The sequence below is a fragment of the Manis javanica genome, chromosome 18 (genome assembly GCF_040802235.1).
Source record: "Manis javanica isolate MJ-LG chromosome 18, MJ_LKY, whole genome shotgun sequence".
NCBI classification, from domain to species: domain Eukaryota; kingdom Metazoa; phylum Chordata; class Mammalia; order Pholidota; family Manidae; genus Manis; species Manis javanica.
The window spans coordinates 2,461,642-2,485,969 of record NC_133173.1 but is presented as its reverse complement, the minus strand read 5'-3'; the positions used below and the strand labels follow the sequence as shown (position 1 = coordinate 2,485,969).

The window sequence follows — 24,328 nt, the reverse complement described above, 5'->3', positions numbered from 1 at the left end:
AATGCTTGCCATAAAATAACGGCTAAATTACTAGCTTTTACCACAGGTATCCCTTGTTTTATTGCACTTCACATTTCTTACAGATTGAAGGTTTGTGGCAGCCTTGTGTTGAGCAAGTCTGTCTTTTTTACCATCACCTGTGTTTGCTCACTTTGTGTCTCTGTGGTACATTTTAGTCATTCTTGTACTATTTCAGACTTGTCATTATTATTATATTTGTCACGGTGTCCTGTGATCAGTGATCTTTGATGTCACTACTGCAGTTGTTTTGGGGCACCACAGACTGCGACAGCGGACTTCATCGATGAATGTGTGTGTGTGTCCTGACAGCTCCACTGACCAGTCATTCCCCATCTCTCTCTCTCTCCTCTGGCCTCCTTATCTCCTGAGACACAACAATATTGAAATAAGGCCAATTAATAACCCTTCAGTGGCCTCTAAGTGTTCAAGTCGAATGTCTCTCACTTTAAACCAAAAGCTAGAAACGACCAGGCTTAGTGAGGAAGGTGCATCAACAGCCAGGAGGGGCCAAGAGCGCAGCCTCCCGTGCCAGTCAGCCAGGCTGTGAGGCAGGGGAAAGCTCTCGAAGGAAATCAAGGGCTGCTCAGTGAGCACACGGCTGACAGGAAGGGAAACAGCCTTACCGCTGATGTGGAGGAAGTTCCAGTGGTCGGGGTAGGAGATCAAACCAGCCACAACGTTTCCTTAAACCAAATCCCAGTCCCGAGCAAGGCCCTAACGAATCCTGTGCTGAGAGAGGTGAGGAGGCTGCAGATGAGCCTGAAGCTGGCGGAGGCTGGTTCCTGAGGCTTGAGGAAGGGAGCCGCCTCCATGACACAGAAGCGCAAGAGGGGCAGCAGGTGCTGGTGGAGAAGCTGCAGCAGGTGACGCAGAAGGCCCGGCTGAGATCATTCGTGAAGGTGCCACGCTAATCAGCAGACTCTCAGTGTGGGGGAAACAGCCTCCTACCGGAAGATGCCTTCTAGGACTTTCACAGCTACAGAGGAGAAGTCAGGGCCTGGCTTCAAGGGATGGGCTGACGCTCTTGACAGGGGCCAATGCACTGGGGACTGTGAGTTGAAGCCAGGGCTCAGTTACCATTCTGAAAATCCTCGGGCCCCTAAGAGTTATGCTAAGCCTCCTTTGTGCTCTGCGGAACAACGAAGACCGGCCGACAGAACATCTGTTTATGCTGTGGTTTTCTGAATATTTTAAGCCTGTTGTTGAGACCTACTGCTCAGAGAAAAATATTCTTTTCAAAAGTTGCTCACTGACAATGCGCCTGGTCACTTGAGAGCTTTGGTGGAGACGTGCAGTGAGTTTCATGTTCTTCTCACACCTGCTAATACAGCATCCATTCCGCAGCCCATGTATCAAGGAGTAATTTCCATTTTCAAGTCTTATTATTTAAGAAATACGTTTTGTAAAATAACAGCTGCCACCGATGGTGATTCCTTTGGTAGATCTGGGCAAAGTAAGTTGAAACCTTCTGGAAAGGACTCACCATTCTAGATGCCAGTAAGAACATTCATTATTCCTTCATGGGATGAGGTCAAAATGACTAACAGGAACCTGGGAGAAGCTGACCCCAGCCTCCCTGGTGGCTCCGAGGGGCCCAGGGCTTCAGTGGAGGAAGTCACTGCCGATGCGGGAACAGCAAGAGAACCAGAGCCAGAAGGTGGGGCTGAGCGGCTGCGTCCCATGATGGACTTGAACAGGTGGGGAGCTGCTCCTTAGGGCTGAGCCAAGGAAGTAGCTTCTTGAGACGGAATCTGCTCCTGGTGAAGATGTGGTGAAGACTGCTGGAACGGCAGCAGAGGATTTAGAATATGGCGTGATCTTACAGTGGCCGAGTTTGGGAGGATTGACTCCAGTTTTGAAGGAAGTCCTACTGTGGATAAAACACTGTCAAACAGCATCGCCCGCTACAGAGAAACTGTTTGTGCAAGGAAGGGTCGGTCGATGTGGCACTTTATCATCGTTCTGTTTTAACACAACTGTCCTATGATTTCCTTACATGTGGAATCTCAGACACAAAACAAATGGACAAACCACAAACGGAAATGGACTCATGACTGAGAGAAGGGGCTGGCGGTTACCAGACGAGGATGGGCGAAATGGGTGGGGGGCACTTGGGTGTGCAGACTTCCAACATAAAGTGGATAGGTCAGGGGCAGAAGGCACGGCATGGGGGGTACAGTCAATAGTATAATAACTTGTGTGGTGACAGACGGTAACTAATTGTGGGGAGCATTTTGTAATGTACACAATTGTTGAGTCACTATATTATACACCTGAAACTAATATGATACTATGTGTAAACTATACATCAGTTAAAAAAAAATTGCCCCAGCCACCCCAGGCTTCAGCAGCCACCAATCAGGTCAGCCGTCAGCACGGGGCAGAGACTTGTACCAGGTGAAAGATGACAACTCACTGAAGGCTCAGGTGATGGTCAGCAATTTTTAACAATAGAGTATTTTTAAATTAAGGTGTGTACATTGTTTTTTTAAGATATAATGCTATTGCACACTTAATCAACTACAGTGTCTTTTAAACAAAGCTTATACGTGCACTGGGAGACCAAGAAATCGATTTGACTCACTTTGCTGGGCGACTCGCTTTCCTGCGGTGGTCTGGACCCGGCCGCCATGTCTCTGTGGTGTGCCTGTGTCATGTGACCACTCACTGAGGGTCTTCAGGTTCTTTGTCCACATAACTAGATTTACTGTGTTTTCAAGATAAAGTGCTTTCAATGAAAATTAATTTTTAGTTGTTTCTAGGCGTCACAGTCATTTCTCCTATTTTCATTTTAAAACTATTACAACACAAACAAATATATTTTTAAGGTTAAAAAAATACCCTTTAATCCTACCACCCTTGTGCTATTATTTTTCTTTCTGTCCCTTTGGGGTCTGTCAAAATAAATATCTACACTGCTGCCATAAGTAATGACCAACTCCATTTTTATCACTGTTTGATTTAGTCATAAAATCACCACCACCTGCCAGGCACACGTTACAGGCTTTATCTCCTACAATTCTCATAGCTTTGTGAAGAAGCTGCAATTGTCTCTATTTGCAAATGAGAAAACCAAGGCACCCAGAGATTTTGCAGCAGTTTTCACAGCGCACAGGTGGTCTCCGTGGGGCTGGGATGAGCCTGGAGGGTCACCGAGCTCTCGGGCCTTTGCTCTGCGTTGTGCTGAGGTGGGATGCACCTTGGAAGAGCATTGGTGGGACATGCTGTCTCTTTTCTGGCACCTGTTTGTTCGCTCTGTGGATTGAGGGAACTAATTCCCATCACAGAACAGAATCATGCTGAGGTCATCTTTCCCTGGGTAACCCTGGCACCAGGCGTGAGGTGACACTAGACCAGGCAGGCACTGAACAGTGATTTATTTGCCAGTTTTGTGTTCCTGAGATGGAGCTGCATTTTAGCTCCTTCTGCCTCCCCTTCCCACTGCCGTTCGATACAGTTCAGCTCAGAAATGGCGTAATTTGTTTTTGACCTGTGTTGCATTAAACTAGGCACATATTTTTCAGCGTGGCTGAAGGAAGCATGCAGTATTCTCCTTTATTCAGGTGTGTGAAAGAGCACGGTCGTGCATTAGGATGGCAGAGCTTCCTTCCCCCGCACTCCTGAAGGTTTGGAGACTCAAGGGTTGATTACATTTTCAGTTGGAAATATCTCCTTTGTGCAGAAAATATCTGGTTTGGGCTATGTTGAAGAAAGCTGTTCTAGCCTTTTTGGTCTGTCAGTGGTGGAGTTCTTAGATTTGATGTTTTCTGCCTGTGACAGACAAATATTCCAGAAAGAATGGGGGTAGCGTTGAAGTCTGTTGTGGGGAAAGGAGTTAATTTTCTTATTAAAAGAAGATAGCATTAAGGAGGGACAGGCATTTCCAATTTATTACCTAAGAAAAAGAGTATTGTAATTTTTTCTCTCACCTGGTGGTGGTTGAGAGTACCTGCTTAGCATATCCTTGCCAACACTGGGTATTGTTATTCTTTTTAAAATTTGCCATTTGAGTTTTTAAAACATGTTCCATTATTTTGATCTCATATCAAAATTGATTATGATTTCAATTGGTTTCATATAGGAAATCTTGATTTCTCTTGTTTTCAGTATATTGAAACATTTGTATTTCATATATGCACTGGTCATGTGCATGTCATCTTTTGTAAATTACCTTGTAATATTTTCCATTTTTTTCTGCTTTTCATTTTCAAATTTATATATATCTTAAGTATATTCATCCATCCACCGTCCTGTATCTTCAAATGGTTCATTTAGCTAATCCTCTGTGGTTAGACCTTTGTGTTGTTTTCCTGTTTGTAATTCTTATTCTCACTGGGACTTGTTCTCCAAATCTTTTCTTTCTACAAACATAATAATCTCTTGACTTTTTCCTTTAACTGAGAATTTTCCTGCTTGTCTTCTAAGTCTCTATGCTTTGACGTACAAGCTGGCTTTTCGATGCTGTTCTGTTTCTAGTTTAACAGTGATGTTTCTCTATGACAATCCTGATGTCTGTCCTTTTTCCAGAGATGCAGTGTCATCACGAATCCCACTTGGGAATAGGAATAAAATGAACTGCTCACATTTCCTTTCATCGCCTTCTGACTCTCGTGGGTGAGCTGACTTGCGCTTCTCAGACTGCTCCTGTTATTTTGAACTACTAACTTTCTCTCTCAGGTGATTTTTCCTCCCTTTCTCTTAAAGATAGTGGCCTGATTGTGTCTAGTTTCAGTCCATGAGGTCTAGTCTGTCAGACTGGGGGTGGTGAAACAGGAGAGGCTTCGATTTATAGTTCAGTTTTCTCAAGGGAAGTTTGCAGTTACTTACTTTCTGGAACAGGGAGGGCCTCGCTCTAGCCCAGGGCTGCCCAGGACAACTTTCCGTGATGATGGAAATGTTGTAGGATATGAGCTGCCCGATGGGACAGCCACTAGCCACACACGGCTAGTGAGCATTTGAGATGTGGCTAGTGTGACAGAGATAGCGTTCTAAAATTTTATAAATTGTAATTAAAATTTAAATTTAAATGGCCACATGTGGCCACGTGGGTATGTATTGGATGGCACAGCCACCGTGAGGGTTGGGACCTATGTGTTTTGTTCACTGCTAAACTCCCAGCCCCAGGGTCACACAATGGGCACCTAGTATTTGTGGAAATACGTGAATAGTCCCGCTCTGAGTACTTCTCTTAGCTCTGGCCGCTCTGACAAACAACCGCAGACTGGGCGGTTTACACAACAGACACTCACTTCTGGGGCTTGAACGTCCAAGCTCCAGGAGCCCCCAGACTTGGCTTTTGCTGAGGATTGTCTTCCCGGCCTGCAGGCTGCCTCCTCCCTGCCACGTCCTCACGTAGTGAAGAGCATGAGCTCTGGCCCCCCTCGTAAGGACCCGAGCCCCATCATGAGGATTTCTCCCACTCTCGTGACCTTGTGTAGACCATTCCTCCTGACGGCTCCACCTCCACATACTCTGGGGGTTTGGACTTCGCCTTCACAGGCACAAAACAGTCATTCCTTCCCAGCGTCCCCAAGCCCGAATCCCAGTGTCCACCCAGAGCCTCTTCACATACCCTCAAGTCAGGTGTGAGACTCAAGGTAAGATTCATGCCGAGGCAGAATCCCTCTGCAGCTGTGAACCTGTGAAACCGGGTAAGGTGTGTGCTTCCAAAATACAATGATGGGCAGGCTTGGGAATGACACACCCATTCCAAATGGGAGGAATCAGAAGGAGGGGGCAAAGGTTCCCCCCCCTATCCAAAACCTAGTGAGGCAATTGCCATTAGATCTTTAAAGGCTGAAGAATCCGTCTCTGGTCTGACGCTCTGTCTTCAGGACCCACCTGACTGGTGATCCTGCCTTCAGACCAGCTTGGGTGGTGGTCCCTTCTCTGCCCCTCTGCTGGTCCGAGTCCTGCCTGCAGAGCTTCAGGTGTGTGCCATCTGGCCGGCGGGGCCCGAGGGCCCGCCACTGCCACCCTGACACCAAGGAGGCAGCCGTGACCATCGTCGAATAGCCCTAGGAACTGTTCTTCTCTGCTCTCGAAGGGCAGCGCGTGTTCACAGCTGAAGAGCTCTCTGTCCAGTCCTGCAGGTCTGAGAAGGCCTTTCATTTCATCCTGTGTCAGCCTTCTTCAGCTCAGACTGCCAGTGCTTGTGCTGGGGTGGCGCATCACGTCCATGATTCACACCCGTATGAATCTCTTTACCAGGTGGCATTCAGCCCCACACTCTGTGATCTCTTCAGAACAATAAGCTTTCTCATCTTTGCAGTGTGGATAGGCTGAGAGTTTCTCAAATCTTAAGGCTCTGGTCCCTTTTTCAATCCACAATTCCTTCTTCAGTTAATCTCTCTCCTCTTTCACTTACCTAGAAGAAGTCAGGAGAAACCCATCTGCTCCTTCACGGTTTTGCTTAGAAGTCTCCTCCGCTGAGTATCCAGTTTCATTGAGCTCAGATTCTACCGTCACAAAACACTAGACCCTGTTCAGCCACGTTTTTTGCCACATTGTAGCAAGGACCGCCTTTCCTCCATTGTCCAGTAATATGTTGCTCATCTCCATCTGAGACCTCCCTGGGATGGCCTTTATTCTCCGATTTACTGACCTTCTGTTCGCCCTTACTCGTGCCCCCTCCAGGAAGGTGGGAGCAGCCTCTCCGGTCTCCTCTTCTCTTCCTGAGATCTCACCAGAACCGCCCCTACATCCTGACTTCCAGCTTGCACCCAAGACCCCAGCGGCCTCAACCCATCACTGCGTCCCACAGGGGCTTCCGCATCTCTGTGCGCTTTACCGCAGCATCCTGCTGCTTGGTACTAACCGGCACGGGCTGCCATGACAGAGTCCCACAGACCGGGTGGCTCACGGCACAGACACTTCCTCCCAGTTCTGGGGGCTGGGGGCTTCGAGATGGTGGTGCCGGTGGACCTGGTCCCCAGGGGCACATGTCTGTCGTCATCCTGTTTCCTCACACGGAGGAGAGGGGGTGCTCTAGATTCCTCGCCTTAGAAGGACAGCCACCGTGACTGAATCTAAACGTGATTGCCTCCCGGGCCTCACCTCCAAAGACCATCACCTGGGGGCTAGGGGTCCAGCGTGCGAGCTGTGGGCGCACACGTTCCAGAACAGCAGCGCTCAGGTACAGATACTTGGTCTTTGGGTGTAAACCTGTGGGTGGAGTTGCTGGGTCATTCTCAACTCTCTTACAGTCCAGCCCCTGACTTGGTTTCCTTTTTTCGTTCTTTTCCCCACGGACATCCTAGCTGCTCTGGCTGTTCCTGCACAAAAGCCTCAGGGGACCCAATCCAGCCCACAGAGGCAGCCTGACATCCGGGCACCTGTCCGTTGGAATGGCCAGGCCGGCTGCCCCGTCTTTCGGGCGTGGCTCGTCTCCTCCTGCCATGCCCCTCTTGGCCCTGCGTGTCCTACGATTTGGCTAAAGTTCTTCTTCCTTCCCCCGTTCCTTCTGTGTGATGCGCGCCCCTCTCCTGTGTGTGGCCCGGTGGGGCGGTGCGCCCTCATCCCCTGAGAGCCCAGAGCAGTCCCTGCTCTTCCTGCGGGAAAGCTGTGGGCTGCAAGGCCCTTGTTCCTAGTCCTCGAGGAATCGTTTCTGTTCTCTTATGCTTCAAATTCTGGTCGTAGGCCCTAGACTGTTGTGTTTCGGTTTTCTTGCCCATGAATGGGCCTAGTGTAGGCGCAGGGATGTGACACACGGTTTGCTCACAGTGCCCTCCCTGCCCTCCATGGCCAAGGCCGGAGCCTGAGCTGGGGTCCCCGGTGGGACGGCTCTGCTCCACGGCATCTTGGGCAGCTCTTTTTGGCTGACAGTTTCTCTCTTTTGCCTTCTCCATCCATTTTCTGACAATATCAAATGGATGTAGTCCTGTAGGAGCCGAGGCCACCTGTGGTCCCTCTTTCCTGACCTGAGAATGTGCACATGCCTGCAGGCACTGTTCCCAGGTCGGGCAGCCGCACCCCAGGAGTGCAGTGAGTCTGTTGTCTCCACACCTCAGGGTTGGTGCCTGGCAGCTGTAGGTTCTGGATGGACGAGGCAGGAAAGTTATTGATGAGATGCAGGGACCACCGCCTCCAGGAGGGGTTCCCAGCAGTGTCGGGCTGCTTGTGTGGTTTGGACCGGCTCTTTTGTATAGGAACAGGCTTTTGTATAGGAACAGTCAGTGGGGTTAGGATGTCCATGGGGTCACTGCTAGTTTAGGAAAAGGTCTAGTGATAATAACTATGTGCCTCAATTACAGCCTTGTCTCCGAGGGTCTAGTTCATGGTTCAGGCATGACCTGCTCCTCAGTCAGACGCGTTCCTCTCACCAGTCCGGAAATGGAAAGCAGATGGGGATTGCGGAGCACAGGGTACAGCATCTGCGGGATGCGTGATTCCAATCGCAACCTTGTGGCGCCTTCCTAGGCTGCCTCACAGACTGGACAGTCTGGTGCCCGGGGTGTGTGGTGGGCTCTGAGGGGGCACAGAGCACATGTAGGAGCGGGGTAAGGACTGTTAGGACGAAGTTCACGTTTCCTTCCAAATGATTACTAGGGACTCCAGCTTTAAAGGAGCTCAGATTTCCTGCTCCCTCACCTGTTTCACCCAGGAGATCAGAACTTCTCAGTCCTTTGTTGCTCAGTGGGGTAATGAAGAATTTTAAGTTAGGACTTCATATGTCAAATCTAATTGTATTGGTGTGATGAGTGTCGGTTCCTGTTAAGTCTCACAATTTGGCCAGCGTTGGTTCCTGTTGAATAGAAGAACCATATTTACATGTTGAAAAAGTTGGAGATGGATAGAGGGCAAAGTTCTCTAAAGAATATGCTGTCTTTATAGGGCCTCCTCGAATACCAAGAAACATGAATAATTTAGACATTTAACCCTAGAATAAGTAGAAACTACCCTTTGCTGTCTTGACGGAGTTTGCAGTCACTTTGGGGGGAGTCCTTCCCTGCTCTTCCCACCCACCTCATAATGTCACAAAACCTATTTCAATTATGATCTTGGAAAAAAGTCAAACATAAACAGTGCTCAAAAATATTGGGCGTGGAGTTCCATGTTCCCTTGATGTGGTCGTTGCACTTGGAGCCCCCACACTCCCTCCATCCTCACGGAGCCTGCCGTGGGCTGGGCTGGGAGTGGATGCATTCACGTAGGGTTTGCCTGTCAGCGCCTGTGTTACAGGAAAGACAGAGGCGGGTGTCATGGATGGCTGAAGGATTTTTTTTTCTTATTTGGTCATACAAAGTGCTTTTTGTTATTAATGCATGTGCAATCAGACCACTTCATACTGAATGCACAGCAGTTCTGTAATATGGCTCTGCCTGGTGCAAAATACCTCATTTTGTATAGAAATGCAGAATTGCTTCATGTAGATAGAAGAGAAAGAGTCTTTGCTTTATTCACATAGGAATAACACGTCTTTGTTCATGGAGAAGAAAAGTGCCTCTTATTGTTTAGAAGCTGTGTGAATTTTAAATAAAGCTGATGGCCCACTATGTTATATCTTTTGGGGAAAAAGATTACTTTGGTTATGTGAGTTTGGCCCTTAATGCCTAATTTGGTGGCATTAATGATTTTTGCTTTGCAGTTTGGTTATTATGTGTAGGACACCACATTTGCCTCAGCCATTGCTTATCTGTGAATTGTTTTAGCAAAATTGTTTAATTGTAACTTAAAAAAATATTTGTTTATTCATATTCTCTTGTCCCCAATAATATTTGAAGCAGCTTGTAAGAAATTCAAAAAGTAAAATAATACGAATAATAAGTCATAATCAGGGAAAATGTAAACGTGGTAAATCAAGGCTCGTGGAGGTCTGTGGGAGGATATCTACATGTAAATACAGATATTTAAAGGTCCTTATTAAAAAGGGTAATGGCACTGCTGTGCTTGATCCTCAGCTTTGATGTGCAGCCTCCTGGCGGCCAGAGTGGAAAGAGGCGAATGAGTCATCAGTGTTCTGGCTGTGAAGGACCCCTGAGCGTGTCCACCATTGAGCAGGAGCGCAGCATGCAGGCTTCCCCAAAAGAAAACCGGCCAATTGGAAGCACAGATTGGAAAGGATGCTGGTGGGCTCAGGCGCTGTGTCTGTACCGGAGACCGTGCGCCCCCCGGAGGCCGCCTGCAGGACTGCGGTAGAAGTAGGGCGGCAGCAGCCCCTGCTGTCCCCTCACAGCCGCTCTGCAGCGCCCCAGGGAGCGTCGGGCCATCTTTGAAGCGGTCACTGGTCCTTAGCAAAGTGAGAAAATATAAGAACAAATAAGGAGAAAAAGGGAGTTTCTATCAAATCCTGACTTGAGAGATTTACTTGATTTTAGGGATTATATTATTCCTATAATTTTAGTATTTAAAGGTCCTTATTAAAATGCAACAACAGCAATAGTATGAAAAAAGGAAGTGTTTTTTCTTAAGAAAATGAAGAGTTGGAAACACTTTGTTATATGATAGTAATATTGGTTTAAAAATTAATAGTATTGTTTTATAAAATATTTTATATTAACACCTTTTAATAAGTGTTTTATAGCTGTGATTGTATATGTTAATTTATAATACTAAATAAGTACAATGTTTTATGTGTACTGCTACTGTTGCTGCCTATAAGATGCAAAGTCTGGAAACGCAGACCCTCCTGCCTGCGGGTCTGCAGGGTCGCAGGGAGGCAGCCCGTTTCCGTCCCTCCCACGCGCTGTGCATGTGCTCGTCCTCCCGCCCAAGGCCCCTTGGCCCCTGAGGAGCTGCCCTGTTGACCTTCACGTCCCTCCTGGGATCTCTTCCCGGCACCCCAGCCCGGACAGGGCTCGTAGGGCACGGCGCCCTGGTGTTGCACGGCTGCGGGTTCACAGGGGTCCAGGGCAAGGGGCAAGGCTGCCAGTGGGGCTGTACTGGGCCTGAGAGCACCGGGTCCTTGGATGGCGGGTTGCCTGCCCTGAGGTTCTGCACAGTGTCGGGAGGACAGGGAGTTCCCTGTGGAGAGGCGTGTGGTGCAGGGGCTTAGGGCCTGGGTCCCACAAGGACGCCTGGGGTGGCCCTCACAGGTCCCCTCAGTGGGATAAATGTCACCTGTTGCTTCAGGGGACTCGGCCCATCCCTGCTTCTGTCCCGTTAGCAGGGACCTCAGAAAGCCCCTCGGGGACTCTTACCGCCTGAGCACTGACATAAGCTATTTACTGCTGTACAAGATGGAGATATATGTCGATTAAAAAAAAACCTTTGTGTAAAATGGGTTTATCAGCCTTTGTTTTCTTAAAACTCGACATTTATTTGACATTAACCTACTTGTGGGCCTCTCCAAGGACCCGAGAGTTTTCATTTCAAAACGGCTCCTTGAGTCAGACGTGCCTCTGTTCTCCAGCCTTTGCTCTTGAGCAGCAGCCCCGGCGGGGAAGCGCGACGCCCTCCTTGTCCTGGTGTCAGGGGAGCTGTTCCTGGTTCTGACGGGAGCTGCTGAAGTGTGGTTTTCCTGCTGGTTAGCATTAGAAAGCCCCTGTCTCCCTGCCCTTGTGGGGGAGGCCAAACAAAGGCACCAGGCAGTGTGGCCCGGCTAGCAGCCTGTCCCCCCCGTCACCCCGTTCCCCCCGCTTCTGTTCCCTCCCTCCTGCCTGCCTCCCTCACGCGCACACACTGTCACACACGCACACACTGTCACAGCGTGATCGGCGCTCTGTTCCCACACCTCAGCCTGTCTGTCACCTTGCTGTGTCTCCCAGCAGCCCCTGCACATGGGGTGTTATTCTTCTTAGAGCACTTAGAGAAGGCTCATCACCCAGATGATGGAGCTGCCAGCCACGCTTCCCTGCTTCTCACGTTTTAAAAAGGTCATATCTTTTTTCCTTCCAAACTTTAGAGAAGTTTGAAAACAATCCTTTTAAAACATAATTGCATCGCGTCGGTCCTCATGATAAATCCACAGAGACCCAACAACTGCGTGATGAGATCGTCAGAGTGCAAGTTGCACAAATGTTCTACTTTTCCTGGTCTGGGCTTGTCTGCGAGTGTCCCTGTGATGCCTTCCCCCTGACCTTCCACCCTTCATCCACCGGTCACAGTGTAGAGCTCAGAGGCACGGGGTCGGGAGGGTCTTCGAGAAATTGTTTAAAAATACTGAGATAGAACTAGGTCTCGGTTTTGAATGTCAAACTTGTGGGATGTTGGTTACTCGGTAATAAAAAGGAAACTTGTTCTCGGAAAGATCTGCCACGACTCTGGAATAAAGACCTCGGAGAAGTACGGCCTGGTGTCGGCGCCTTCATGATCGCGTTCGACCTCCCTTTCGAGCGCAGTGGCCACCCAGACCCTCCACTGCGGGACCACGCGAGATGCGTCGCCTTGTGTGTCTGGCGTGCCCACCTGCGGCATCCCCCGGTGCCCTGGCTCGCGCTTTCCCTTCACCCAGGAAAGCCCTTCTCCTCTTAGCCCCGTGTGCCCCTTGTTCTGCGAGGCGTAACTCCTGCCCTGCGTCCTTCATCCAGTCTCTCCCGCCTGCCGGGGCGCCTCCCTCGCACTGGACTTCGCGCTGCTCTCTCTCTGCAGTTCACACACCTGTCCCCCGCTCCGTGGGGCCCGGTGTCCAGGTCGGCTTCCCAGTCAAGCCAGGGCATGGCCAGCCTTTGTTGAATGGGATTTTCCCATCTACTCCTAAGAGCAGCTAGAGGCAGAAATCATAAATGAGTGAGGATCAGCAAGAAATGAACATCGTAAGTGATCAATCATCAAAAGCGAATGATCACGGGGCACACAGGTACAGGGCACTGGTAGCTCTGTCGTGGCCGTCGTAGACGACGGGTTTCGGCTTCCTTTCGGTGAGGACAGAGACAATAATGGGAAACCAGTGTGTGGGGATTGTTTTCCACCCTCTGCCCTCCCATCTGTGCTGTCCTCAGGCAGCTTCGCTGAGCTTCCTTGTAGTGGGTAGATTGTATACTGTAGGTACGTGTCCATAAGAGGTTTAGGGGCAAAAATCTCAGGGCCCAGGGTTTGGGATAACATTATGTGAAAAATGGCTTTTTGCTTAATGTGTATAAATATACAACTAAGTGTATGTTTATAGCTTTAAGTCAAGTATACATTCCAAACTTATTTCAAATTAAATGCAAATAAAACTACCAAAGCAATAAAATTCAAATGAACACCACTGAGTTAATGTCATGGATAATGTTGTTTGGTTAAATCTAAATTGATCTTCTCAACGATGACTTCACACACATTTGTAAAGTTCTTGAGTGTCATCTTTGTTTCAGCTGAACTATATTCAGTTCACTACAAAGATATTATGTTGAAAGAAGCATATATGTCGCAGTAATTAATTGATTTACGAGGAACAGTTTTCTGTCCCAAATGCAAATATTCAATTGATTTCATTTATGTAAAAATAAGAAACAGATGAAGGTAAGCCATAGTATTTAATAGTGCACACTTGGGGGTAAAAGGATGGTGCTAATTGGTGAGGGGAGGCAGAAGGTATTGTCACAAGGGGGATTCTTGGGGACTTCTGGAACACCAGCAGTGTCCAGTTCCATGACCTGGGGTATTGTTTCTCCAGTTTTTGTGTGTGTGTGCCAATTTTTAATGGCATAAGATCTAAGTGTGTAGATTGCTGGGTGATTATAAACTGAACAGTCATATATGACCCCATCAAGGACAAGAAATAGAATATTTAGCACTCCAGAAACCCTGTCCCCTGTAGTTACATCCTTCTCTCCCTAAAAGTAACTACTATCCTGTTTTTCGTAGCCACCACTTACTGCTTTTGTTTAGTTTTACAACCTAAGTATGCATCCCTAAATACTATAGCTACTTTTAGCAATTTCTTGAACTTCTAAGCATGAAGTCATGTTGTGTATTTTCTTTTTGTGTTTAACTTTTTACTCAACAATTATTTTTTAAGAGCCATCCGTGTTCTGTGTAGTTACAGTTCATTCATTTTTGTTGCAATATAGAATACCATTGTGTAACTATGCCACAATTTATTTATCCATCCCCCTGTTGGTGGACTTCTGGGTTGATTTCAGTTTTTATCTGTGACAAAGTATAAACATTCTCCAACGTGTCTCCTAGGGGACACATCTAGGAGTAGAAATGTTGGTCCATATGGTGTACATTACTAGGTAATGCCAAACTGTTTTAAAAAATGGTTTTCCATGGTGGTTTTCATTTTGATTTGTATTTCTCTGATTTTGAATGAGGTTGAGCACGATATATTTATTTGCCATTTGGATTTCCTCTTTTGTGAGGGTCCGTTCAACTGTTTTGCCCATTTTTCTATTGGGCTTTGTTTTTCTTATTGATTTATAGGATTTATCTTCATTTGGGACCCAAACCTTTGTCAGTTGTTTGTTGATATTATATAATTTATTATTGCAGGCATCTTTTCCAACTCTCTTAATAGTGTCTGTTGATGAATGGAAGTTCTTAATTTTAATGTAGTCAGGTTTGTTCCTTTGTTTGCCCTACGGTAAATGCTTTTATGTATGTATTCTGTTTAAGACATCTTTTCCAGTTCCAGATCATGAAGCTATTCTTTATTTCAAGCTAACCAGTTAGCTTGCTCACTTTCATGAATGACAAAAGGCTCCTGGGGCAGAGGGAGACGAAACTTTATTTTTCATGGCAATAGCAGTAGCCATGGTATCATCACTGTCCTGTGCCAGCTCCCCAAGTCCAGATTCCCACAGAGCAGGTGTGAAGGGAGCCAGTGACCCCTCCCCACTCCCAGGAGATGCAGAAGGGTGGGGAGGGGGCTAAGACAGCAGCAGACAACAAGCTCAGTTCCTGGGCAGAACGCAGATTGGAAGGTCCTGCAACAGTGAGAAAATCGTAAATGTTATGGGAGAGGAGCCCTGAGCCTAGGGAACCTGAATCTTTTGTAATGGGCAGCAAGCCTGGCTGACCTTTGTTCCCGAGGGAGACACTGTCTGTCAGACTGGACGCTAAACAGACCTGTCCTTTCCCTGGGAAGAGAGACACTATATCTTCTCAGACCAGTGGCCACACAAACATCCTTGAAAAGATGGTCAGGGAGGAAGGAAGCAGAGCCTTTGCTTGTAAGACTTGCAGAAACAAGTGAGTCCTCAGGGGGATCACCTCCCAGCAGTGTGACCCATCTGCCGCGACTCGTGTGTGGTGAGAGTGAGCTGCATCTGTTTCCATGCCGACACAGTTTTCCCAGCATCACATATTGGAAAAGTGGTCCATGTTTCCAAGGGGCAGGGCTGTGAGCTAGATGGGGCTGCTGCCCTGGAGGTGAGGTGGGCTGATGGGGGGGTGTGCCACTCTGGGGGGCTGGGATGGACGGGACAGCAGGGGACGGAGGCTGTGTGGGAAGGGGCAGAGGCGGGAGAGGGTCAAGAGTGCCGTTCTTCACCATCAGATCTGAAAACGTATTTGTATCCATAGAGAGAAAAAAACAAGTGTTTACAATCGGCCTGTATTCCTCTCAACCTGTTCAATATTCTGTATGCATTCAGCTTTAGAATCTGAGTGTGTGGGGTTACGTGGACCGGGGGCCCAAAATCACTGGCCTTCCGGCCGGCCTCTTCCTGAAGATTTAGTTCCCTCTTCATATTTGTTCCTTCAATTCCCGGTGGAAAAGCAGTTTCCTTGGATTTTCACTTATTCTCAGCACTTCAGAGCTGCCCCTCTGTTGTCTCCTGGTATCTGCTGTTGCTGAAGAGAAACATGTCAATCTTACTATTGCTTTGGTTGCTTTTTTCCCCCATGAGAGCTTTAGAATATTTTATTCTTGAAATCTAGACATGTCTAGGTGTGAATTAATATTTCTCTTGCTTGGCAGTTGAGTATACTTCCAAAGTGTGGACTCATGCCTTCCTTCAATTGTAGGGGAAAAAAAGCTATTAACTCTTAAAATACTGATTCTCCTATATTCTCTACTTTTTTTCTGGGAGGCCTATCAAATATATCTTGAAGCCTATCAGTTATTCTCCATATTGATGAACTGATATTTCATATTAAAAAATAAATAAAACTCTCCTTTAACCCTTTCTGTTCTTTGGGTGAGTTCCTAGTAATATTTTCCAGTTTGCTAGTTCTTTCCCTGATTGTACCCAGAGTGGAGTTTATTCCATCTATTTAAATTAAAATTTTCATGACTATGTATTTTTTCCAAGATTTCTAACTTTTTTAGTTACTTAAATTTTTTCCCTTTTGTAGAATTTGGAATGGCTTGCTATTTATTAATAGTGCTTATTCATTCATTTAGCATACTGATAGTATCTTAAACATATATAGAAAGTATTTGTCATATTGCTTCCTAAGATCATTTCCAACAGGAGCGAATTCATGTAGTGAACTGAAATTTTGTTGGCTGTCTTACTTATTTCCTCATGTGCCTTTGACTTTATATTTCTAGGCTTAATTTTAATTGAGGGGTGTCTTTTTGTCACTTTTACCCCTTCTGTGCTCATTCTGTCTAGTGGCTGTGACTTCTTTCCCCGACTCCCCAGGCCCCTGTGCTGAATGGTGGTTTCTGTTCTGCGGTGATACTGGGGACATCTCGATCAAGCCACAGAGCTGGGGGCTGACTTGATTGGTTCTTTGTTCTCCAACCTCTCTGTTCTGCAGGTGGCCGGACATACTAACTTTAGACAATGTTTTGCATCTGGATATTTTTTCAGCCTCCCCTTCCTCCCCGTCCCCTGGCTTCAAGTGGAGTTTGATTCCAGGGTCTTGTCTGAGGAGCCCTTTTTGATATCTTTTTGCGCAACAGGAACCAGACCCCTGGCGGCCAGAGCTCTGGCAGACCACAGACGGTGGCCTGACACCCCAGCCCTGCTCATCGAGCTGTCTTTCTGGTCCTTTTCTGATTGCGCGCCCCACCCCCGGCCCCCACCAAAAAGTTTTGTTCTGTTTTTAAGCATTGCGAATCTTTCTGGTTTTCCTTTTCTTTTCTTAATATTTAATCTATCATTGGTCTATATTCAGAGCATAGGGAGTGTATCAGAGTTGAATTGATCTAGTCACCTTGACCAAAAGTAGAAGCTTGAGTATTTAAATTTAGCTCCCAGCACTTAAAAGAAATAGGACTGCAGTTTCTATAACTCTGGGATGAGGTTTGGGGCCCTGCAGGACCATGCCTGCCTTTCTCATCTTTATTTCCCAAGCACCTATTAAGGGGCCTTACACATAGTAGATGTTCAACAGTATTTGTTGAATGATGAATTATCAAATATCATCAAGGGTGTAAAGAGCTAATACCGTATGTGTATTTATGCTTGCTTTCTCAAAACAGCTGAATATATCTGGGGAATTCAGGAAAAGCAGCAGAATGATCATGACCCTTGCCTGTGACTCCTGTTGAAAACATCCCACATGGTGTCTCTTTCCAAACGAGAAACGAATAGTAATCTCACTAGTTTCTGTTCTTAAAAGTGGAAACACTTGTCCTTCTATTAGACACTCCACTTCCTGAAAATAGAGCAAGTAGAACTGGAACCAGTGAGAACTGATTCACGTGAAGGAAGTTTCAGGTCCAATTCTCAATGCCAAAGAGATTTTTGTCTTAAAACAAGGATCTTCAGGCTTCCACAGAGGGTTCTAGTAGCCCTCTGAAATGACAGGCAACTATATCAGTCAGCTTGTGCTGTACAGTAAACCACTCCAAAACATAGGGACTTAAAACAAAAACCGTTTATTTAGTTCACAGTTCCGTGGGTCAAGAGTTTGGGCGGCGCTCACTGGGTGTGACTTCTGTCTGGCTGATCTCAGCTGGGCTCAGGCTTACCTGTTGTTGGCCAGGTGAGCTGGAGGCTTGGGGCTCTGAAATGGCTCACCTGGGACAGCTTTATCTCTGCTCCCGCTGGGCTCTCATGCTCTGACAAGCTAGGCTGGCCTTACTTACATGGAGATGGTTACAGTGGACCTCAGAGAGTGAACAGAAGTATCTATAAAGCCTCTTTATAGCTATAAAGTATCTATAAGGTCCGAACTTAGTACCCACACAGTGTTGCTTACATGCTATTCTACCAACCAAAGCACGTCACAGGGTGGAGAAATAGATTCTGCTTTGAGTGGAGGAGCTGCAAAGCATTGTGGCCATGTTTGCAGTCTGCCATGCAGCACAGTGTGGAGTGTTTTTCCTGGGGGTGATGGTGTAACTTTCATTAGACTCTCAGGTACTATCTCCAAAGTTAACCAATATTTTAAGTGATTTCACTACTGAACCAAAAGATATTTGGGAGACCTAAATGATGGATGCATCTGTTTGGAACATGGCTTGATGTGTGTCAGTGGGATTCTCCATTGTTCCTGTTGTATCAAGGCGCAAGGATTATCCCCTCTGACTTCTGTACTGAGCCTGAAAAACAAGAACCACTGTCCAATGTATCAGTTAGCTTCTGCTGAGTAACAAAGCACTCCGACAGTCAGTGGTCTCAAATAGCCGCCATTTATTTGACTCATGTCTCCGTGGGTCAGCAGATTAGGCTGGTCTCAGATGGACTGCCTTGTATATCTACAGTCAGCTGCAGGTCACCTGGGGGCTCTGATTCTGGGAATTGACCGGTTGTCTTGACGGGTGTGTGCACCGTTTGTCTCTCACCACCAAGCAAATCAGCCTGGGCTTGTTCACATGATGGCCACAGGGTTTCAAGAGAATGAGTAACAAGGTTTGGTAAGCCCTAGGCTTGTTTCTGTGGGACATGAGAAGTCACAAGTTCAGCCCAGATTCTCTAGTGCGGCAGTAGACTCCACCTCTGGATGGGAGGGACTGCAGACATGTTGATACAGGGAAGATGGAGAGTGGTGGCCAGTTTTGTAATCTTTCCTGTCCACTCTATTCAAATAATTCCTTATCACACCTCAAATTGAAGTAAATACAATCTTCACTTATATACATACTTTTAAATAATAATATTGTATGTGAAGCAATAGTAATATAAGTAGTAGCATTAAACCACACTTAATATTTAAGAAACATTAATGTTACCTCTCCACCTCTTATTACTGATTTTTAAATTCATACAAATATTTTACAGGTATAAACAAATTATGTCGATGTATATTTCTAAATAAAATGATTTACTTGTTTTCTGCTGCTTATCCTTCCTTCTTGTTCTCTAACCCAGCCCGCCCTGGAGCCAGAGCCGCCTTTCTGAACGATTTTCCTGACTGCATTGTGTTTGCTGGGCAATCTTTAGGGGCTTGTCCATCATCCTGGTAGCTTGGCGTCTGAGGATCTGTGTCTGGCCTCTGCCTACCTTTCAGCTTCTGTTTTCTTCCATTCTCCCTTGAGCATTATTGATTACAGTTAAACCAAGTTTTTTCTGTTTCTTGAGCAATTTGCCCTACCCCAGTGATTCTTAACTATCTGGAGACATATTTGGTTGTTAGCACGGGGTGTGTGTGCTGGGATCCAGTGGGCGGAGGCCGGGGATGATACTGAACGTTCCACAGTGCACAGGACAGCTGCCCACAGCAGAGGCTCATCTGGTCTGAAGAGCAAAGGACCATGGTCTTGCCTCCTCTGGGTCTTTTTCATGCTGCTCATGCCAGAAGGCCTTCCCTTTGGTGCTGCCTTTAAAATGTCCCATATTTTGCAAAAGCCAGCTCCAGTGACCAGCCTTCTCAGAAACAGGTCCAGGCTGATCCCCAGCCTTGCCCCGCACACCATAGGCTCGCAGAATGCCTTCTATAAGTCACTGAAATGCCCGTCCCTTCATGTATTTATTATAATGTGTATGCAGTACTGTTTGTATTGTTCTTATTTTTCCTCCCTTGTATTTCAGTTGGGTGTTTGTGTATTAGCTCTTCTGCTGAACTCTGGATTCCTGGACAACAAGCATCCCATCTTATTTATCTTTGTTGCTACTAGAGCACCTACTATGTGTTCTACATACAGTAGGTGCATAGTAAATATCTGTTGAATGAGTGAGAAATGTATACTATCCTATGACTTCAGATATGGTTATTCCTCCCAATAATTTTTTTTTTAAAGAACTTAGTCTAAAAAAAGCCAACCAGTTGAACCAGAGTTTTTTTGTTTTTGTTTGTAACAGTTTGGGTCAAAACTGTGATAATAGATTGTTGTACAATGCAATTACTTGTGTTTATTTCTGCAGCTGTTTAGTGAAAAAATAAGTGGTGCTGAAGGAACGAAACTAGATGATGAATTTCTTGACATGGAAAGGGTAAGTGAGCATTTTAATGTAAATTGTGTGACAAATTTGACTTTCACTGTCATATGAGATTTACTGATATTTTAGAGTAGGAATGTAGGGAGTGGATTATGGAATCCAAATGGCAATTCCTTCACATTTCCAAGCCCAAGTATTCCTTAATAAAGATAATGGAGGAGATATGGCTAATTGGTTCCCTCCAGTGGACAAAGATCAGAATGCTTAAAAGATGGTCAATCCTGGCCGAGAGTTATTGCTGGGAAAAGGCCCAAGTGAGGGTGATGATAGATCTTGGAGAATGAAAATGTATTTCTGGGATAAGACTCTTCAACTATATAAAGACTGATCCCGTGTGTGGAAGATACTGACTGTTCCCAGGTGTTGTCACCTAACAAGTCCCGTCCTGGGGCTGCCACTAGAACCCGCAGGGTGAGCTTGGTGAAGCTCTTCGCTCTTCCTCTCTTCTGACTTGGGACACAGGATGGTGATGGGTATCCTGCTTGCCTCACATGGGTAATTGTGATAATCATGCAAAAGTGAATGTGTATAAAAGTGTTTAGACAAATATGATGAGCTTGGTACAGAAATGTTTGTCACATGCTTCAAGGGAAGACTATGGAATCTTTGTCCCTTGACATGTTTCCTGGTCAGCTTTAAGTGCAATGGATAAGATTCCCTCAAACTTCACGTAACATTTAAAACAGGGTTTTCCTAATCATTTGAATTTCCTGCAACTCTAATAAAACATAAACATTTAGGTGATCAAACATTTCAAAGGTCTTCATGAAGAACTGGACATAGTGAAGAGTTCATAGTTTGTGAAACTTGTTGCTGGGAGCCGTGCCGCCGCACACGGGTTGCGCATACACGCAGCAAGCACAGGCACGTCTGTAAAGTAGGTTTGTTTCATTTCTTCATCATTTATGCCCCGTCTTGGGGCTCTGGGTTTGCGCAGTCATCTAATGGGAACCAGTACAATTTCAGGCTAGATGAGATGGCTTTGGACTCTGGGTTGATCATAGTTCATTTTAAATCACAAAAATGAAATTTTTTGTATTATAAATCACTCTGCAGCTCCCATTTTTCCTTAGCAATGCATGGTGTGCATCTTCCCAGTACATTGAGGCCTTCTTTATGTTTTTTAACTTGTAACTAATGAGTATTCCTTTATTTGAACACTTCATAATTTATCCAATCTCCCACTGACTGTAATTTAGGTTGTTTTCAGTTTTTAATACTATAATAAAGTGGTCTAACATCTCTTTAATATCACAGCAGTTTGCTGGTGTGTTTCCAGATAATAAACCCCTAGAGTATGATAGCTGAGACATTAATATGCTTATTAATAGGTATTTCTGTCTTGATTTCCACAAGGAAATCATTTTCAAACCAAAGTCATTTTGCACTCCTGCTTTATATGAAAGGGCCCTTTACTCTACACCTGTATAACAATATCTAATATTGGGTCTAATCAATTAAAATATTTTGTCAATATGGTTAATGGAAAGTCTTTTTAATTACAATTTTTCTGAATATTTTGTCAGATGTTTTTAGGCAACTTATATTTCTCCTCTTTTGTGGATTGTCAGTTTAAATTTTTGCTCTTTTTAATTGGGTGGTCTTTTTTTATTAATGGGAGTTCTGAGTATCATGGACACTAATAACACTTTGTCCTTCATAGATTTTTGTGTCTTGTTTTATTGTTCCACATTCATCAGACTTTGTGTAGTGCATCTTTTCACTGTTTCGTTTTTAATTTTATGGGGTCAGAATTTTTGTCTTTTCATTGTGATGTTTGGGTTTTGGATCATGCTTAGAAGATCCTTCCCACCCCACTATTTCAAAATATTCTCCTGGATAATTTATACTTTCATAGGTTTTTTTTAGGTCCATATTTTTTAATCCTGTATGTAGTGTGAAGCATAAAGCTAACTATATTATTCATTTGCCAAGTTTTAACAAAAGAAGAAATTGAGATGGGGTTTGAATTAAATTTGCATGTTAATTTGGGGAGGATTTACATTTTTCCAGAACTGAGTTTTCCCATCTAGAAAAGTAGCTTTTCAAACAGATGTATACATTTCTCACAATATTTATTCATTATTGTTGCTTATTTTTAAATTCTTCTCATGAATTGGGTTCTCCTTTTCCTTTACATCTTCTTTTGGGCTACTGATGACATAAAATAAAACTATTGAAATGTGCACATTTAACTTTTATTGTGCATTCTCACATTCATTCTCTGGTTAACCAACAGCTAGTGTCCAGGAATGGTTTTGTGGAACGAAGTATTCAGACTTAGCCTGATGGGGAAACCTTTGATATTAACACCATCTGCTGACAGGAAAATGAATGCTTGTTTTAGTGATAATACTAGGGATATGATTCTTTTATTGTGGATTTACTGGGGTGGTTCCTAACATGAGTCATTGCTAAGGCATCCTTATGAAAGTACAGAAATTTAGGTTCATATAAGGACAGATAAAGAGAGTTTGGCTAAGAAAGGTCTAGTGTTGGTTTTGAGAAAACAAAGTATATCCAGTAACCTAGTGGAGCATAACAACTTGTCCAAGTTTTCTAAATATTACACTAATACTCATTTTAGTTTTTTAAAAAAAGCAAAAGAAATTAGTATTCTCCCACATCATTGTTGCCAGAGGAGGAGGAGATGTGCCAAAATAAAAAAGTGAGAAAATACTGCCTTTCACCCAAAATGTCAAAATTCATTTGGATTAAAGTCATTATAAAAATGTTGTAACTATTAAGTTAATGCAAATTACTTCTCTATTTGCTTTTCTGTGAATTCATTGTCATTTTCCAATATTTTTATGTGTTTATGTGTTTTTCTTTAAAGAAAATAGATGTTACCAATAAAGCTGTTGCAGAAATTCTTTCAAAAGCCACAGAATATCTTCAGCCAAATCCAGGTAAAGTTAGAAATGTTTTGAAATATTCTGTCATTCACTTGCTGTCACAGACCCTTTAGCCCCTGTTTACTTGGCGTACAGTTGATGTGACCTAGAAGCAATGCCCCCTGTGTCCACATAATGAAGTTCAGTTTTAAAGTCAAGCAGCTAAAGGTGGTTGCCGTGAACCCCAGCTGATGACGGATGGAGCAGACCACTGCAAAGCAAAGACATTTTTTATGAGATGCTTTAGAAACCCACCAAACATTTTACAAATGTTTTCTTTCTCCATCACTTCCTCTTTCTATTTTTAAATTTCCACCTCCTGTTCTAAAGGTGCATGTTAATTTGAAATGCTTTCATTTCATGGCTCAAATGCTAAAGAAATGAGGCACGGTGAAGGGGAAAAGCAACATGAGGGGGTCCAGGGTTACACCAGCTTCCCCACGGGAGGCTTTGAGGAGGTCCAGGGCAGCACGCCTTGCAGTTTTCCTGGGTCTGTAAACTATGGAAGCCAAGAGAGGGCGTCCACGCCTTGAATTCTGTGCGTTTCCAAGGCTGCCTTTCCTTTTAGGAATTTATTTGCCTGAAGTTACTGAGATTCTCTTGGCTATAGGAATCAGCACAGACCCAACCACCTAAAAACCTGGAAAGTAAAAATTTAAAAACATAAATTTTATAAAAGTCGTGTTCAGAGAGGTTGGTGAGCATAGAATCCCTTAGAGCATAGAATCATACGACTATGATTATAGTCGTAAAAACCACAATAATGTGTCTCTTCCTTGGCCTCATGGGTGACGGAGGTAAACCAGAGAAGTCCCTTCCCTGGTAAGTCAGCCGGGTCACAGTTAGCAAGCGCTTCCTGGAGGAAAGGGGCCTTTGTGGGCTCTGGGGCCCACTGTGCAGTTGGACGGAGATCCCGTCCTCGAAGAACTGGTGTTGGAATGGGGGAGGGAGGGTTGGCCAACAGAGAAAGTGTCCACTTGGGCTGAGACCTCTGGTTCTTCCAGAGAAGAGGAAGGGAGGCCGAGCAGCCTCCAGCCCGTTTAATGGCCCTCAACCAAGCACAGGCCCTGACAGTGGGAAGGGGGAGCAGTGGGCGGCGTGCATGCGTGTTGGTGGGTGTCTGTGGGGAGAGGGAAGCTTTGTGCCTGGGGCCCAGGAGGCAAAGCACTTTGAGGCTGAGGCGAGCAAGACCCAGAAGGGCTGGGAGTGTCTAGGGCCTCGTTACTCAAAGAGTGGCCCACGGCCCAGCAGGGTCAGCGTCCCCTCAGC

At 45.4% G+C, this 24,328-nt stretch overlaps 1 protein-coding gene and 1 long non-coding RNA gene across 7 annotated transcripts in view; both read left to right on the top strand.

Annotated features, from left to right (window-relative positions):
- The window catches only part of SH3GL3 (SH3 domain containing GRB2 like 3, endophilin A3), a 61,851-nt gene that overhangs the window by 6,804 nt on the left and 30,719 nt on the right, over window positions 1-24,328 (top strand). For 3 of the 6 annotated variants that reach the window (XM_037000672.2, XM_073227143.1, XM_073227146.1), the window contains 2 exons: window positions 20,091-20,159; window positions 23,002-23,074. In XM_037000672.2, the coding sequence (XP_036856567.1) occupies window positions 20,091-20,159; window positions 23,002-23,074 (142 nt within the window). Of the gene's footprint in view, window positions 1-4,565; window positions 4,699-20,090; window positions 20,160-20,905; window positions 21,043-23,001; window positions 23,075-24,328 lie in introns of those variants that run through there. The other 3 variants (XM_073227145.1, XM_073227144.1, XM_073227142.1) reach the window with 2 other exon arrangements.
- On the top strand, window positions 4,706-10,423 carry LOC140847285 (uncharacterized). Its single transcript, XR_012127166.1, has 2 exons — window positions 4,706-7,156; window positions 9,921-10,423. It is a non-coding gene; the product is annotated as an uncharacterized lncRNA (long non-coding RNA).